General features: G+C 34.6%; 2 protein-coding genes across 2 annotated transcripts; both read left to right on the top strand.

Moving 5' to 3' along the window:
* On the top strand, positions 1-1,005 carry LOC102892273 (olfactory receptor 56B1). Its single transcript, XM_006915673.1, has one exon. It carries the CDS (start codon positions 1-3, stop codon positions 967-969), a length of 969 nt encoding a protein of 322 aa, XP_006915735.1. The 3' UTR covers positions 970-1,005.
* Positions 1,006-17,734: 16,729 nt separating this feature from the next.
* LOC102892023 (olfactory receptor 52N4) lies at positions 17,735-18,724 on the top strand. The gene has a single exon (XM_006915672.1). It carries the CDS (start codon positions 17,741-17,743, stop codon positions 18,704-18,706), a length of 966 nt encoding a protein of 321 aa, XP_006915734.1. The 5' UTR covers positions 17,735-17,740; the 3' UTR covers positions 18,707-18,724.
* Positions 18,725-19,817: the final 1,093 nt, after the last annotated feature.

Raw genomic sequence — 19,817 nt, 5'->3', positions numbered from 1 at the left:
ATGTCTGCATCTTTGAAAGGCTCCAATAGCTCCAAATTCCAGGTCTCTGAGTTCGTTCTTTTGGGATTTCCAGGCATTCACAGCTGGCAGCACTGGCTCTCTTTACCACTGGCACTGCTCTACCTCTCAGCAATTGGTGCTAATATCCTCATCCTCATCACCATCTGCCAGGACCCTGCTCTGCAACAGCCCATGTACTATTTCTTAGGCATTCTCTCTGTGGTGGACATGGGCCTGGCCACCACTATCATGCCCAAGATCCTAGCTATTTTCTGGTTTGATGCCAAGGTCATTAGCCTCCCTGAGTGTTTTGCTCAGATATATGCCATTCACTGCTTTGTTGGCATGGAGTCTGGTATTTTCCTCTGCATGGCTTTCGATAGATATGTAGCTATTTGTCACCCTCTTCGCTACCCATCAATTGTTACCAATGCCTTAATCTTAAAAGCTGCCCTGTTCATGGTGCTAAGAAATGGCTTATTTGTCATTCCAGTGCCTGTGCTTGCAGCCCAGCGTAATTATTGCTCCAAGAATGAGATCGAGCATTGCCTGTGTTCTAACCTTGGGGTCACAAGCCTGGCTTGTGATGACAAGAGGTCAAACAGCATTTGCCAACTGGTTTTGGCATGGGTTGGGATGGGGAGTGATCTAAGCCTTATAATATTGTCATATACTTTGATTCTGCGTTCTGTACTTAGACTGAACTCTGCGGAAGCTGCATCCAAGGCTCTGAGCACTTGTGGCTCCCATCTCATCCTTATCTTCTTCTTCTACACAGTCGTCGTGGTGGTTTCAGTAACTCACCTGGCAGAGACTAAGGCAACTTTGATTCCAGTTCTACTCAATGTGCTGCACAACATCATCCCTCCTTCCCTCAACCCTATGGTTTACGCACTTAGGACGAAAGAACTCAGGGCAGGCTTCCAAAAGGTGTTTCATTTGCACCTACAAAAGAAGTTCAGGCACTAAAGACCTTCTCCATGATATACATGAACTTCAGCTTTTTCTAAAGTATATAGAATTTCAAAGATGATGGGGGAAAGTGCATTTTTTGAAGTATTTTTTCACATTTTTGTATATACAATCACAAAATCACCTGAAAGTAAAAAATGTTTCATAATGGCTCCTGAATATTAACAAAGCTAAATATATGTGAGAATATGGGAGGACTTTCTACCAAACCAATCAAATGGGATGAAAGACTAAAGTTAATGACATATCTATTTTCTAAAATAAAAATAAATATAATAATAAACATATACACATACCCATAGGCAACCAAAGAAGTAAGTGACTGGGACATGATAAAGATCATACTTCCTCCTTGAGAGCTGCTGTAAATTTGTTCAGTCTACCTGAACAAATGTCATGCCAGTAAAATGAATGCAGAGGCAGGAACAGAACATATTTCAGATGAGCGAAACCAAACCAGACTATGATGGGGCTTTGGGTAGAATACAGTGAGATGACCAGACTTTGACAAACGAAATTCAAAAGAGATCATGATAGATGATAGATAGATAATATAGGTGATAAATGATGGATGGATGGATGGATGGATGGATGGATGGATGGATGGATGGATGGACAGAAGAGAGAGAGACAGAGAAAGGAGAGAGAGAATCGAGAATCTAGCTCCTGCTCTATCTGCCTTTCCATATTCTGTGCCCATTCTGCATTTTTCTGGACCCTGGTGGTTTGAAACTTATATACTGTATAATCCAGACTCCTTTGCCTTCTAGCATTTGGTTGGATTGAGACAATGGGAGGCACTGACAGGAAATTAAAGTGTAGGAAGAGAGTTTGGGTTATTTATTCTTCTACTCCCAGCCTGTTTTGACATAAAGCGTCTGATTAGATGTGTCCCGTCACTGCTTGCCAGGCATCCCATCTGCTACAGCTACAGCTCTTAACAATTTACCCAGGAACACTTTTTCTTCCCTTTCTCCTTCAGTTCAAGGGGTTGACAAAGTCTTTATGATATTGGTCTCTGGGTATCCAATATCCATTACTTCTTTCAATATCTGTTTTTATTTTCTTAACCTCACCTGCAGCTCAGTTAATAGCGATTTGATTAAATTCCCTTCAGGCTCCCATTTTCACCTTTTGATTCTTGCCGAGGCCCTTACTGACTCACCAACTTTACCTAAACCACTGCCACCTCTACTGCACCATCACCTCCGTTACTGTGACTACAGCCACCCAAGATTATAGGCAGCTTGAATGGATTAGGAGATCTCTAGATGATCAGAAATAAAGAAGTCTGTAGGGCAGGAAGCAGATGCAGGATTTTTATTGCAGTGAAACATTTCACCTTGATTTTTTTTTTCTTTTTCACAATCTTAAACCAATGGATAGCAGAAATAAGGCTTGGGTTATTAGTGTCATGTATTTTATTATGATCTGGGCTGGTTTCCACTGAGCCCATGATCAGAGTGTTTCATTAACTAGCTGGAATATTTTATGGATTATCACTTAAAAAATGAGTTAATTGGAGGTACAGGCCTACAGATGCCAGTAAGTCTATTACATGTGTATATGGTCACCCACTTTCCAGTTAAATATAAAAAGTAAATTCTATCAGTTCTCAGGTATGATGGAAATATCATAAAGGATCTTCCTTATTAGTACGGCTTTCTACACAAACTTGAATTTAAAGGCTGACAAAGAGAAAATCCAATCTTCTAAGGACTCATAAAATTACTTCTTTAATAATAATATATTTCAGGACATTTAGATATTTTAATAAAATATAGGTTTGATATTTTCCATAAAGATACAAGAAGATGGTAATTTTATTAAAGAACAATGACCAAGATAAGGAAGAAGTTTAGTGAAACAGAAATAACATATTTCACCAGAGATAATTTACACATTATAATCTAACAGAATTAGACTTATTAGAATGGTTTTCACAAACTCTCTGTCAGTACTGACATCTTTCCTATGTCATGCTCAGTAATTCATTAGTGTGTGTGTGGTTTTTTTAATTCCTTTTTTCCTTTTCCAGGACCCTCCCCTACCCCCAACTTTTCTCTTCTCTGGCAATCATCAGTTTGTTCTCTGTTTCTGTTAGTCTGTTTTTATTTTGTTTTGTTTGGTCATTTGTTTTGTTTTGTTTTGTTTCAAATTTCACATATAAGTAAAATCATATGGTATTTGTCTTTCTCTGTCTAACTTATTTCACTTAGCATAATACCTTGTAGGTCCATCCGTGTTTTCACTAATGGCAAGATTTTATTCTTTTTTATGTTTGAGTAATATTCCATTATACACAGACGCACACACACACATATACCATCTCTTCTTTATCCATTCGTCTATCAATGGACACCAAGATAGCTTCCATATCTTGGCTATAATATTTTGGTAAATAATGTTGCAATGAACATAGGGGTGCATATATCTTTTCAAATTAGTGTTTTCATTTTCTTTGGGCAAATATCCAGAAGTGGAACTAATGGATCATAAGGTAGTTCTGTTTTTAATTTTTTGAGGATATCCATGCTGTTTTCCATAGTGACTTCACCAATTTACAATCCCACCAACAGGGCACAAGGGTTGCCCTTTCTCCACATCTTGCCAACACTTGTCATTTGTTTATTAATATTTAATATAACTATTAATATGGTTAGATTTTAGTATATCATCTATTATTTGTTTTCTATTTCTCACATATGTTCTTTGTTGCCTTTTCCTTCTTATTGCCTTCTTTTGGATTATTTATTATAATTGCATTCTATCTTCTAGCTTAGCATACATACAAGGAGAAATAAAAACTAATAGTGGGAGACCTGAATACACTACCTTTTGTCCAAGATTAATTAAGAGTATACAAAATAAATAAGATAGTTCCTGTAAATATATACTGAACCTACACCGCAATAATAGACAACATTCATCTTTCTCAAGCAAGCACATGTAAAATATTAACCAAAACATTATATTCTTGTTAATGAGATCACACCATACCATCAACAAGCCCTGTAGAAAAAAAAATAATACAAGCAACTCTTACCAAAATGCATTAAAACTGGTATTATAAACTTTAAAAATAGCATTTTTAATAAGTAAACAACAACATGGTTAAATGAAAATAAGATAACAGTCTCATCAAATTGTCACATAACTATTGGAATGAAAGAGGGGAGCCCTAATACAAAAATAATAAGAATTTATTTTGAGGAAATAATCTGATCACAAATGTTATGTTTCACATACATATTCATTTATTATAGTGTTTCTTTTAAAGTAATATGTAAGTATAAGAATAGGATATGTTTAAATTAATTAAATACATCTGCAATGGACTTTTAAAAATCATAGTAATCTTGTTTTGGAATGAATTAATTACATAATGTTAAATGAAAATACCAGTTAATGTTGTAATACATTATGATCATTTTTTGTTAAAATGTATATGATAAATCCAATCAATACATTTACATATAGTTATTTTTTAATTAAGATAAATATATACCAGAAGTTCCCTCTAAGCTATAGAACAATGAATGCTTTTTAGTGACCTTTAAAATACCAATTTTTCTAGGATTCTGGGAAAACATGATGGAGTGAGAGACGTCCTCAGATCTCTCCCCTTGAGGCAACAATAAGCTGAACATCTAAAATTGAACGAAAAACACCCAATCTGCACACCAGCATGTCTGAGCATGGGATCTGCTAAGAGCTACCACTGTTGAGAACTCCGAGTGTTGGGTGGTGGACTGGGACAAACAAAGAAGCTGCCTCTTGCAGTCAGAGCTCCTTGCAGGAGGGGGCAGCGGTGGGGGGGGGGGGTGTGAAGGTGCAGCAACTTCCCTGATCAGCCCTGCCTGGAAGTGCTGGGACGTTCTTATGCAGCCAGCAACAAGGCTCAGTCATCAGAGCAGAAAGCAGAGAAGCGAGACTGGACAGCAGAGAAACAACGGTTGATATTACAAGGCCTGGATGCAAAACTGAGGCTGAACTGCAGTTCCCAACCACCAACCCAGAGAGCCCCTCCCCCCATACACTATGAGCCTCGAGCCTCGGGGGAATCTGAGCAAAAGCTGGTTAGACTGAAGCTACCTCTCTCAGCCTCTGGAGCTCCCGCAGGATGAGGAGGAGGGAAGAAGGTGCAGCGACTTCCCTGAACAGCCCAGCCTGGAAGTGCTGGAACTTTTCTACACAGCCGACAGCAGGTCTAAGTCATCAGGGAAGAAAGCAGACAAGTGGGACGGAACCACAGAGAAACAACAGTTGATTTCTACTGGCCCCGGTTAAAAAACTGAAGCTGACCCACATCCCCCAACCCCCAACCCAGAGGGCCCCTCCCCCATACCCTCCAAAACCCATTACCGCGGAAACCCAGGTGAATCTGAGCAAATACTACCAAAACCGTTGCTAACACTGGGAGTAGCAAGTATGATTAAAATCTACAAGAAAATAAAAGACGTTAGGCTCTATAAAATCTCCTCAGGGATCCAAAAGGCTTACATGCCACCTACTGGGAACCAAAAGAAAAGCGTCTCTTTGCAGCAGACTAAAGGGAGAACTTATATAATAAATCTTTCTGGAAAAACGGCAGAATATACTTCCATTAATGCCCAGGCAGAGAAATAGTCCATTAAACATCATGAACAACCAAGGTGACAAGGCATCTCAAAAAAAAAAAGAGAAAAATCTCCAGAAAATGAGCTTACAGACATAGAAATATGCAACTTAAGTGACAGAGACTTCAGGATGGTACTTCTGAAAAAGCTCAGTGAGTTCCGAAATGAGTCATATCAACAATTTCAGAAATTGCAAAAACAGCTAGATGAAGCAGAGCAAGGAGATTGAAACTCTTAAAAGGAACAGAATAGATCTTCCTAAAATTAAAAAAACACACTGCAAGAGTTGCAAAATGAAATAGCAAGCTTGGGAAATAGAGTCAACAAAATGGAGGAAAGGATCAGTGACATCGAAGACAGAAATCTAGAAATAAATCAGAAAGAAGAAGAGAGAAACCGAAGAATGAAAAATAATGAAAGAGAAGTACATGAACTAGCTGATATCATCAGGAGAGGAAACATAAGAATAATGGGCATTACCGAAAGAGTGGAAAGGAGCAGGGACTAAAAGCATTTTCAGACAAATAGTGGACGAGAATTTCCCAAATCTAAGGAATGAGCTGGAACTTGGAATTCAAGGAGTCAACAGAACACCCAATTATCTCAACCCAAAAATACCTTCATCAAGACACATTGTATTAAAGTTATCAAAAATCAATGACAAAGATAGAATTCTCAGGGCAGCCAGGGAGAAGATGGTAACTTATGAAGGAAAACGCATTAGATTATCCTTGGATTTCTCAGTGCAGACCTTACAAGCCAGAAAGGAATGGAATCAAATAATAAAACTATTAAGTTAAAGGAACTACCAGCCTAGAATAATGTATCCAGCTAAGCTCTCCTTTAGATATGAAGGAGAAATGAAGACCTTTTCAAGCATACAAAAATTGAGGAAATTCTCCACTATGAGGCCTGCACTACAGGAAATTCTGAAAGGGCTCAGCTTACCTAAAACAAAATAACAACAAAAACAAAAAATATGTAATTAGGAGTAAAGTGACTATCAGGCAAATAGAAGCAGAGGAGTGCAACCTTTACTAAAAACAGGGAATTACAAGCTTCAATAATAAGAGAATTGCTATAGCAAGATAGTAATGAATGTTCAGCATACATAGAAACAAATTGAGATAACAATGACTGAAAAGGGGAGGATACAAAGATCCAAATTTACAAAGGATGTAGGAGATAAGACACGTACAGAAGAAAATGGGTGACTGTCTATATATATAACAATCCTTTGCATATTTGTAATGGTAACCACACATCAATGATTCAGAACCAAAGTATATAACATAAAAAAAGAAGGACCAGAGGCAAAACCCACAAAAGCCAACCAAAATTAAGAAAACAGAAACACGAAGATAAGGAAGCAATGGAAACACTGAGCTACCAGAAAGCAAAAGATAAAATGGCTATAAGAAGACCTCATATTTCAATAATCACCCTAAATGTTAATGGACTGAACTCACCAATAAAAAGGCACAGAGTTGCAGAATAGATCGAAAAACAAAACCAACCATATGCTGTCTCCAGGAGACACATAGCAGCTCCAAAGACAAATATAGACTCAAAGTGAAAGAGTGGAAAATGATATATCAAGCAAATGGCATTCAGAGAAAAGCGGAAGTAGTGGTACTAATATCAGATGAAGTAGACTTCAAAATAAAAAAGGTAAAGAAAGAGACTGACAGACACTTCATAACGAGAAAGAGAATCATGCACCAAGAAGACATAACACTAATTAACATCTATGCTCCCAATCAGGGAGTCCCGAAATATGGAAAATAATTCCTAACAGAAATAAATGGAGAAACAGACCAAAACACTATCGTAGTCGGGGACCTAAATAACCCACTGTCGGATATGGACAGATCATCCAAACAGAAAATCAATAAGGAAATAACATCCTTAAATGACACATTAGACCAACTGGACATAATTGACACGCACAGAGCCTTCATCCCAAAACAGCTGCTTATACATTCTCAGGGATGAGCCACATACTGGGACACAGAGATAGCCTCAACAAATTGAACAGGGTTGAAATCATACCAACCATATTCTCTGATCATAATGCTTTGAAACTAGAGATCAATTGCAAAAAAGAATTAGGAAGAGCTGCAAATACATGGAGATTAAACAACATGCTACGGAAGAATGATTGGGTCAGAGAAGAAATAAAAAGAGATCAAAAGATACATAGAAACGAATGATAATGATAGTACAACATATCAAAACTTTTGGGACACGGCAAAAGCGGTCATAAGAGGAAACTTTATATCATCACAGTCCTCTCTCCAAAAATAAGAACGAGCCCAAATAACCTAATGCTTCAGCTTAAAAAACTAGAAAAAGAAGAACAAAAGAGGCTTAAAGTCAGCAAAGGAAAGAAATAATCAGACTTAGAGCAGAAATAAATGAAATTGAAAACAAAACAAAACAACAATAGAAAACAATAAATGCAACAAAGAGCTGGTTCTTTGAGAAGGTTAATAAAATTGACAAACCTCTGGCTAGATTCACTAAAGAAAAAAGAGAAAAGACACAAATAAACAAAATCAGTGACGAAAGAGGGGAAATTATGACTACAGAGCAGAAATACAAAGGATCATATAAGAATACTATGAAAAAGTATAGAACACCAAACTTAATAACCTTGAAGAAATGGACCAGTCCTTAGAAAAATACAATCTTCCTAGACCGAATCAAGAAGATCTGGAAAATCTAAATAGACTGATCAGCAGTATGGAAATTAAAACAATCATCAAAAACTTACAAAAAAAGAAAAGTCCAGAACTAGATGGCTTCACCAGGGAATTCTATCAAACATTCAAAGGAGATTTAATATCTATTCTCCTCAAACTCTTCCAAAAAATCGAAGAGGAGATAATACTTGTCAACTCATTTTTTGAGACCAATATTTCTCTGATACCAAAACCTGATAAAGATAACAAAAATAAAAAGAAAGAAAGAAAGAAAACTACAGACCAGTATCTCTCATGAACACAGATGCAAAAATTCTAAATAAGATACTAGCGAACCAAATACAGCAACATACTAAAAAGATTATATACCACGATCAAGTGGGCTTCATCCCAGAGGCACTGAGTTGGTTCAACATATGCAAATTGATTACTATGATATACCACATAAACAAATTAAAAAATAAGAATCATATGATCATATCAATATATGCAGAAACAGCCTTCTACAAGATACAGCATCCATTTATGATCAAAACACTTAACAAAATCGGTATAGAAGGAAAGTATCTTAATATAATAAAGGCCATCTATGACAAAACCTCAGCTAACATTATACTTAATGGTGAAAAACTAAAAACCTTCCCTCTAAGATCAGGAACAAGACAAGGCTGTCCACTATCGCCACTGTTATTCAATATAACATTGGAGGTCTTAGTGAGTGCAATCAGACAAGAGAAAGATGTAAAAGGCATCCGAATAGGAAACGAAGAAGTCAAACTCTCGCTATTTGCGGGTGAGATGATTCTCTATAGAGAAAACCCTGAAGACTCCACAAGAACACTACTAGAAACAATAAGCAAGTACAGTAAAGTTTCATGATATAAAATCAACGTTCAAAAATCCAGTGTTCCTATATTCTTAATAATGAAGTGTCAGAAAAAGAAGTGGAAAAAATAATTTCTTTTGCAATTGCAACAAAAGGAATAAAATACCTAGGAATAAATCTCACGAAACTTACGAAAGACCTATATAACGAAAGCTATAAGACACTATTAAATGAGTTTATAAATGAAAGAAATTCCTACTTAAGTGCTTTTGATCTATTTTTCCACAGGGCAGTGAGAAAAAAAAAACTTGTAATAAATATTAAATCCAAGTTTTATTAAAAATAAACGTGTTCATTTTATTCTCTATCTTCCCACATACACATGCTAACACACACACACACACACACACACACACACACACAATATTTACTTATTCACGTAACATTATTTGGACACTAAAAATGGAAAGTTCTTGCTCTTTTTCTTCTTCCCTTAGAGATTAGCTTGATCCTCACACCAACACCTCTGTCTTTGATACCCAAATATACCTTTGGGACACATAACACACCTTTTCCTTTAAAAGCTCAGTTCAATAGTACAGAAAAATAAGGAAGTTAGAGATTGGCAGCTTCACATGTGCATTTATTCTAGATTTGTGATTTTTTTTTTTACTAAGACCCTGAACCAGTTTGTATTCAGCTCACTGTTTTGCTATCTAGAAACTAAGGTATTTAAGGCATATAGAAGAGAAGTTAATGGCACGATTTGCTTGTTTGTTTGTTTGTTTGTTTATTGGCAATCAGATTAAATAGAGAGGGGTTTTGGATAGATATTGATTGCTTACTATTTTTCCAGAAATAAATCTTTGATTTCATCCACACAATTTGAAGGCAGGCATGTAATGGGAGATTGGCTGTTCTCAGAAAATGTGTTTTCCCAAATACAACGAGTAAATGCAGCATAACATCATCTTATGATTATTTATGTTACATCTCTATCCAAACAGGAATCCTTATTTCAGTCATGGCAGAAGTCATGGGTGAATCACTCTCATGATAAGAAGAAATGGAATAATAGTTATAAAATAATTTTTGGTCATTAGACCAATGGTCAGATTACTCCTGTGACCCTTTCCCTTATTTCTCAAAATCATAGTCTACTTTTCTTTGCTTATTTCCTAGGGAGACTGAGCTATGCCTTTGTATTATTGATTTAGAGTGGCAAAACCTACATGAAGCGAACAACTCTCACCTGAAAAAAAGAACATGGTTCTAAAGGATCAAAGACAGTTTAATAAAAAAAAAAAAAAAGTTTTACCTATAGGGTATAAGAATGAGGGTAGACAGCAGATGATATCAAGTTGTATTTTATTTATGTGATGATAGTCATATCTTAATATTACTATTTCAGTAACCCTGTCTACATGCCAGCATAGTATAAGTTACATTCCTTAAAGAAGAAATTAAATTCTGATGTATCAAAATTATTTTAAATTTGTTTTGAAAAAGAAAAATGCTTAAATTTGTAGTTAATATTTGTACCTTTAACTTAGGTCTTGGAGAACTTTGCAAATATATTGAAAATGGGACCTAAATTATTGTGTAAGCATAAAGCCAGTTTTAGTGACTAATGCTATCCCTGTAAAGAGGAAATTGAGGAGTATAAATAGAATGTTATTTTAGTATTTTTTTTAAAAAAAAGAATATATCTTTCAGAAAGTGCATATATAGTCCCAGATAAATATTTTCAATTTAGTAGTACTTATGTTTACCTTAATTTCTTTACCTTCTTATACATGGATATATAGTTAAATGCAAGAGCTAAGAAAACATTTTGGATAACATAGTATTTTCTTTTCCAACCCAGGTAGTTGCTCTTTATGTGCAGAAATCAGTACAACACTGAACTAATATAAATTCTTGTTATGACACTCTTTAAAGCTGCAATATTACATGGGGCCTGTTATTTATAATACAATCTATAGACCAAAGCAGATATTGAACATGACAGTTAAGAAAGAATATTCAATGTATTAAAATGAGATAGAGGGAGAAAATAACAGTGATTCTATTGACTAGTTTACATTAAATTATTAGAAATTATTGAAAAAAATTATAAATCTTTTTATTATAACTGTAATAATATATTTATATATGTATATTACTTATATATACATATATGTCATTTTAAATTTATATTTATTTGAATGATATATGTGTAACAAAACTGTAAAATATAATGTTGACTATAAATATATATTATGAATTTACCAAGTCTAAGGTCAGAAGCTTGTTGGAAATTTTGGCCTTTAAGGAAAACTATTGTGAAGATCACATTTTATATTTTTATACAAAATGGAAATTAATATACTTGCTGAAATTCCAAAGTTAAAGTTTTAAATGACTAAATCACTTACCTTAATTAAAAAATTAAAAGTCAATTTAATATGCTGCAATATGATTTATGTGTAAATTTGAGAAGTCCTCATTTTAAAACTGTCTATTAATAAAGTGAGAAAGTGAATTTAATTGATTTTCATGATTTGGGCTGTAGGGAAGCCTTATCAAACCTGAAAATAAAACAATTTGATGTAGTTAGCTTAAATTGCACACCACTAAGCATTTTAATTCTCCAAAGTGATCTTGACCCAAGTGATTATCTTTTGAATTATCTTTTTCTGATATTAATATATCTTCCCCAATTAACTATATCTTGTTTATGTAAAACATTTGTGTGTATGTATACATTTTTAAACCTTTATGAGTAGTTTTTATTTTGATATACCCTTTCTTAAAATTTTATTTTATTATTAGTTTCTAGTACATAGTACATTGGTTAGATATTTATATAGTTTATAAAATGATCCCTCCAATTGATCTTTCTCTCTTCTGGCTCTCCACCTAGCCATTATATTAATGCTAACTGCATTCCCTATGCTGTGGTCCCCATCCTGGTGACCATCTATTAACTATTAATTTATACTTCTTTAACCTTTCACCTCATTCTCTTAGTTCCCTAACCCCCATCCTTATGGCCATAACCAGAATGTCCTCTATACTTGTGAGTCTTTTTTGATTAGTTTGTTCTTTTTTGTTCCTTAGATTCTTCATATAAGTGAAATCATATAGTATTTATTTTTCTCTGTCTGACTTATTTCACTCAGTAGAATAACCTCTAGGTCTATCCATGTCATTGCAAATAGTAGGATTTCATTTTTTTTCAAGCTGAGTAATATTGCTTCCATATCTCGGCTATTGTAACTTATGCTGCTGTGAACATAGGGGTGCACAGATCTTTATGGATTACTGTTTTGGTTTTATTTGGATAAATACCCAGAAGTGCAACTGCTGGGTCAAAAAGCATATTCATTTTTAATTTTTTGAGAAACCCCCAGACTGTTTTCCAAAGTGGCTGTGCCAATTTGCAGTCCCATCAACAGTGTGTGAGGATTCCTTTTTCTCCACATCCTCACCAATACTTGCTGTTCTTTGATTTATTGATGATAGCCATTCTGACAGATAGGAGGTAATATCTCACTGTGGTTTTAATTTACATTTCTTTGATGATTAGTGACTTTGAGCATCTTTTCATATGTCTATTGGCCACTTGTATTTCCTCTTTGGAGAAATATCTGTTCAGATCTTCTGCTCATTTTTTAATTGGATTGTTTGTTTAGTTGTTGTTGTTCAATTGTATGAATTCTTTATATATTTTGAATATTAACCTCTTATCAGATGTATCATAAGTGAATATCTTCTCCCATTCAATCAGTTGTCTTTTTGTTTTGTTGATGGTTTCCTTTGTGTACAGAAACTTTTTAGTGTGATGTAGTTCCATTTGTTTATTTTTTTCTTTTGTTTCCCATGCCCAAGAAGATATATCCAAAAAGAAATTACTGTTAGCAATATCAGAGAGATTACTGCCTATGTTTTCTTCTAGAAGTTTTATAGTTTTAGGTCTTATATTTAAGTCTTTAATCCATTTTGAGTCTATTCTTACATATGGTATAAGCAGGTGGTCCAGTTTCTTTTTTTTTGCTTGTATCTGTCCAGTTTTCCCAGCACATCTTTACCACATTGTATATTCTTGCCTCTTTTGTCATATATTAAGTGAGCATATAGATATGGATTTATTTCTGGGCTCTCTATTCTGTTCCATTGATCCATGTATCTGTTTTTATGCCAGTACCATGCTGTTTTGATTACTGTAGCCTTGTAGTATAGTTCGATATCAGGTAATGTGATACCTCCAACTTCGTACTTCTTTCTCAAGATTGCCATGGCTATTTGAGGTATTTTACGGTTCCATATAAATTTTAGGTGTATTTGCTCTAGCTCTCTGAAAAGTGCCATTGGTATTTTGATAAGGATTGAATTGAATTGAACTGCATAAATAATTTTAAAAAATTAATTTGAGAATTTTCTGGTCAGAAACATGGTGGAGTAAGAGATGTCCCCAGATCTCTCTCCTTGAAACGACAATAAGATGAACATCTAAAACTGAACAAAAAACACCCAACCTGCACACCAGCATGTCTGAGCGTGGGATCTGCGCATAAGAGCTACCACAGGTCAGAACCCCAGAGGTTGGGCGGTAGACTAGGAGAAACAAAGAAGCTGCCTTTTGCATCTAGAGCTCCTTGCAGGAGGAGGGAGAGGGAAGAAAGTGTGGTGGGTTCCCTGAAGAGCCTTGCTTGAGAGAGCTCTGAGCTTCACGCAGTGGCAGTGCCCAGAATTATGTGCAAATTAAGTTTAAATAACTTATATTTATTGTTAAAATCAATGCATTTGTCATCTTATTTTTTCTCTTTACTTTTTTCCTAGTTTTTCCTACTATTTTCTCTTTCCATTTTTTTCCTACTTTTTTCTTTGTTTTCCTACTTTATGAGAATGTGTTATTTATTTATCTTTCTTGCTAATCTTGAGGAAGATATTCTGTATTTTTTTTCTTGTAGTAGTTCCTTTAACGCATCCCAAATAATAACTTAAGATTACAATTTAATAATTCTAAAAGTCAAGTATAAATGTTATTCATTTATTCATTCATTTATTCACTAATTGATCTATCTATTAGTTTGTTCAAAAAACATTTATTGAGTATCTGATATGTACTAGGTGATTTGCTAGACACCTGGGAGGTAAATATAAATACGAACTATTCTTACTATCGATAATTTTATTGAATTGTGAGGAATTTCGTATATGAACCAATTTTTACAGTTACACAAAGTAAATATAATAAAAGAGAACAATTCTTTGAACAAATCAATTCCTTTCTTCTAATCATGGCTGTAACTACTTTATTTTAAGATGATTTAGAGGATGTGTCACTACTATGACATCCAAGGCACGTTTTAGTCTTCCTGAAGATTTTCTGTGAAGAATGATTAGGAAGTAGCAACATTTGAGGGGAATTGGGAGAATATCAAAAGGAGCTTGTATCACAAAGCCAAAATTTTCAGTGTGGTATGAGTAAGAAATAGCAAAAGGAGAGGACACTGTCCCTCCCATTTTGATCTGTCACAATCATAACTGTGCTTCAGGTCTAAAAGCATTTGTCCTGTCCTCTTAGAAGCTTTTCCTGAGACTAGGTTAGATACACAGATGCTCCTATGACATCCAGTATAACTCTGAGATTGCAATGACACGAGGAGAGGTCCTTGAATTAGTGTGTCAACATGTGTCTCCTTACTATTTCCAATCAAGTTACCTTTTGACAAATCTGATCTGTCCTCTCTTGGTGTCACTTTATGATGCAGAATCTTCGTGTGACTATATTCCCTATCAGATGATGATCTTAAAATAGTCAATTTTATTAATGAAAGGTACAATAAATATTTCCTTTGATAGAACACAGAAGAGAATTGATTTAGTGGCATTGCTTTCATGATGTTAATTTTTGCAAACATGCCAAAATTGCTGTCAGCTTGAGAAGAATATACAATATTTTAATTTTAACTTAATTCAGTCTGTCAGTTTTTTATGTCCTGTTTTCAAATCTTTGCCTATTCCAAATAACAAAGAGAATGTGTGCTTTGCATTTCATCTTTAGCTCTAATATTTTTCTAAAATTGTTCTTGTATGTGATTTAAGGAACAAGATGTATTCCTTCCCTTGCCACATATATTCATTGACCCAGTAATATTTATTGAAAATACCCTTTTGTTTCACACAATCTGCAATGTTTCCTTTGTCATAAATTAGATGGCTTAATGTGTGTTTCAGTATTTGGTTTCTGGACTCTATTTCTTGCAATTATATTTTTATCCATATTTGAAAGAATGGCTAATCTGTTTTTAAGGAAGTTACATAAATTGCCCATATGGATATCTTTAGGAATTGGAAAGATGAGGTTAAATCCATTATTTCACTAACGTACTGCTCTTGTACTGACTTGATCTTAGAGAAACCAAGAGGTCAAAAAAGCCTCAAAGATATTAAGTGAATTACAAAAATCAGTTCTGGAATCTAGATATTCTACCAAACTGGTGGAATTCCTACAACATTAGTTGACAATGTTTTTATGGAAAATTAGATACACCATTTCCTGTTTCTGGTAACTATAGGATTATTGGGAAGGTGTTTAATGTAAGCCAACTGGGTTGTTTGAGAAACTTGTTCACAAATTTCCTTTCATTCTAGTAAGTAGAAAGCTTACATAAATTTCTTGTTGCTTTAGAGTCTGCTAGCTAAATGATTATCTGCTGTTCTGATCAGCCTCAATCTCCCATTAATATTTATTTTGCTACCTGTTGGGCAGAGGCTACAATATCTCAAAGTTTTTTCTTTCATTCTTTTACCTTCATTTCTGGAAGTTGGGGAGGGTTGGAGAGTATTCTCTTGAGGGAGGGGTAGAAAGGATTCTGACTTCTTTATTGCCCAATAAGTTTTTAAGCACCATAGAGTTAACTCATAACCCTCTAATTCTATGAATTCTTTATTATTTATTCTCCACTATCAAGAAATTTTCTTTATTATTTGATAATTACAAGATTCTTTATGATCTAGCTCCTGGTCAAATGTATGGCTTATCACTTGCACCGTCCACACCAGTGAATTCTCACAGACTTGATTGTTTTGATTTCCATATTTTACATGTTAATTCTTCTCTCTAGAGTTTATTTTACAACTGTGTCTCCCTTACAACTTGTCTTCTTTCAAAACAAGTATCAAATATCTTCTCTTCAACATAGTCCTTCTTGACAATTCCTCCTTCAAACACCCACTACTAACAATGCACATCACTTCAATAAGCCTAGTGCTTATTTAAGACCTTTTTACATAATTCTAGTTACATTTACTGTGATTATTTATATGCATATTATTCTCTCCTTTAAATTCTAAGTCCCTTAAAGAGTGAAACTGTCAGATTTCCCATATTGTCACATTGTAGGTTCTCAACAAATATTTCTGAGAATTAAAGAGATTAATATTTAGTTAACTTGAAAATAAAGTTTTGATATAAGTACAGAATTTGAGATTAATTAATTAATTAATTTTGCTCTTGGATGAGAAATAAATTTGATGTGTGTCTAGAAATAAAAATATAAAATTGCATTTATATTGGCTCTTGTTAGAACCAATTAAAATAAGTTTCATTGTTAAACTTATAAAAATGTAAACCCAAAAGTTCAGAGATAACAGGTGAGAAAAATAATAAAAATTGGAGATGTCAGTATATTACTAAATGATAAATATTACTGGAGACACTAGTATAATCGAGGCAAAATATATCAATGCCTTTGATAAGAGATAACAGTATGCTACTTTTTTGCTTGTTTGTTTGTTTGTTTGTCTTTATGTTTGCCACAGACACCCAATAATCCAAAAGGACAATGATTGAAGATAAAACAGTGAGACTGGTAAAAGAACAGAATGAAAAAACGATTTGTTACCATCAATAGCATTATCATCTTAAGCAATGTTAGCATCTTTCTACTTATTACTGAAAGTTTCTTCTCGGTAGAAATTTAAAAGGATTTCTATAAATGTCTATAGATGAGGTACAGGACAAAAATGAGGTGTCTTAAATGTGAGAAGACTGAATCAAAAATTTTAGAGAATTTTGAGAGTCCAAGCCCTATAGAAGAATAAATAATTAAATATTTCCAAACTCTTAGAACAGTACCTTAGTAATCAAAAATAGTTATCAGCCATTGAGTAAAAATAAGAATAAAAAAAAATCATATCTGTTGAGTCATTGATGAGGTGATCAAAGAACACTTCTTTAAGGTCACATCAATAGAGAGATGCATATAGTTATTAACAGTTAAAAAAGCATTCTAAAAGAATTTCTTTTAGAGAAGTCATAACAGAGTTGCACTTTAATATGTCTATGAGGATGAGAATCTCTTTTTTAGATTGCAGTAAAATCATTGTCTGTGATGAGAACTTGAATTACTCAAAATGAATTTGTTGAATGAACAGATGAATTAATAAATAAGCAACAAATAAACAAAAAAGTTACTCCATGGCCCCTAGAAAATACGGTTGTTTGATTATTAAAATGGACTTCAAACTTTTTAAATGGGGGGGGTGAAGGGAGACACTAACCATAAACTATATTTTCTCTTCTCTTTTTCTTACTCTAGAAAAACCCACATAAAACCTAACTAATCATGCTAATATTGAATAAAACAGAACTGAACCCAGCCTCATTTATTCTTAATGGGATACCAGGACTGGAGGGCATGCACATGTGGATTTCCTTCCCATTCTGCTCCATGTATGTTGTGGCTATGGTAGGAAATTGTGGACTCCTCTACCTCATTCATTTTGAGGACTCTCTGCACAGGCCCATGTACTACTTCTTGGCCATGCTTTCCCTAACTGACCTTGTCATGTGCTCTAGTACAATCCCTAAAGCTCTCTGCATCTTCTGGTTTCATCTCAAGGAAATTGGCTTTGAAGAATGCTTAGTTCAGATGTTCTTCATCCATACCTTCACAGGAATGGAATCTGGGGTTCTTATGCTCATGGCCCTCGACCGCTATGTGGCCATCTGCTACCCTCTGCGTTACTCAACTATCCTCACCAATCCCATCATTGCAAAGGTTGGGTTTGCTACTTTCCTGAGAGGGGTGTTGCTCATCATTCCCTTCACTTTTCTCACCAAGCGCCTTCCCTATTGCAGAGGCAATATAATACACCATACCTACTGTGACCACATGTCTGTAGCCAAGTTATCTTGTGGAAATATCAAGGCCAATGCCATCTATGGTCTGATGGTTGCCCTCCTCATTGGAGGCTTTGACATCCTGTGCATCACAGTCTCCTACACCATGATTCTTCGGGCAGTGGTCAGCCTCTCCTCGGCAGATGCTCGGCAGAAGGCCTTCAGCACCTGCACTGCCCACATCTGTGCCATTGTTTTCTCCTACAGCCCAGCTTTCTTCTCCTTCTTTTCCCACCGCTTTGGAGGCTACACAATCCCTCCATCTTGCCATATCATTGTGGCCAATATTTATCTGCTCCTACCTCCAACTATGAACCCTATAGTCTATGGTGTGAAAACCAAGCAGATACGAGACAATGTCATAAGAATCCTTTCAGGTTCTAAGAATACCAAATCCCGTAGTATATGAAAAGAATATTTTCCAGAAGAAAGAAGAGCTCTTGTTTAGAAAGGATCTGATAAAATCACTAGGAAAGTACTATTTTAACTAAAGAAATGGAGCATGTTCAATGGTGCATTTCTAAATCTATGTCTCAAGAATCTGGGCATCCCTGGTCTGCTCACCAACTTTTTTATGAATTTTTTGGTTTCATTGCTCCTGTGAAAATTTAGTCTAATAGTTAACCCATGTTTCCTTGAACAAAACTTAACCCATATTCATTTAAAAATACATAAAGTGGAAGGAGATAATCTTGTTTCCTAACAGTAATTATAATTTCCAGACTGAGAGCCAGTTGTTACTCCCCCTTGGAAAATATATGCTGTATGTTTTTAATCACTACAAAAACACCATTTTTTCAATAACTTCTTCCTGAAAGAGAAGTTAGCAAGAATCCTATGAAGTGATTAACATAATGAATTTTAAATCTCTGGGCATCCTAGAGAATCTTATTATTAGGCTGAATAGTTCTCTCCTCATCAGGCCACACACATTATTTTACTACAGACTGATTTGATACCCAGTTTCTTTCAAGAGAGTCTTTGAAAGCACAAAATCTGGCAAGTGAGGTAGATAGTTCTCTTAAAGAAATGTAAGAAACAGCATAAAACTGCATGGAAGTGATCAAAATTGACTTGTTTCATCTTATCTCCAATGTGAATCTAACAAATAAAATTAAATGTCTTTCTAATATTTAAGATTCTTCTAAATAATCAAGTGAGAGACTGAAGGAAATAAGACTTTTATATTAATGTCTCACTAGTGAAGCCAATTATAGAAGGAATATAAAGTAAACTGAATGTTTATTGTTATCGCTCTCCATCCAACATAAAAGTATACATATTGTTTCCCCCATCCAGTTAATTATGCTCATCAAATTGCATTTAATTGTTTAATTAGTCTTTATTTACTATCTCATATTTTTAAATCCTACAAAAAAACTCACTCCCTAATATGTAATACCTTCCATGTATTACTCTATTTCTCTGCTCACCTTAAACTCAAAATTTCTAAAGTAAAGGTTGGTTCCTAAACTAGTTTCTGTATACAGAAGGCAATGAGAGACAAAAGAAGAAGGCAG

The sequence above is a fragment of the Pteropus alecto genome, unplaced genomic scaffold (assembly GCF_000325575.1).
Source record: "Pteropus alecto unplaced genomic scaffold, ASM32557v1 scaffold395, whole genome shotgun sequence".
Classification (NCBI taxonomy): Eukaryota; Metazoa; Chordata; class Mammalia; order Chiroptera; family Pteropodidae; genus Pteropus; species Pteropus alecto.
The sequence above is the reverse complement of the archived record's forward strand: the minus strand, read 5'-3'. Positions and strand labels throughout refer to the sequence as shown.

Coding starts and splice junctions, on each gene's coding strand:
- LOC102892023 (XM_006915672.1), top strand. CDS start 17,741: ATGCTAATATTGAATAAAACAGAACTGAACCCAGCCTCATTTATTCTT.
- LOC102892273 (XM_006915673.1), top strand. CDS start 1: ATGTCTGCATCTTTGAAAGGCTCCAATAGCTCCAAATTCCAGGTCTCT.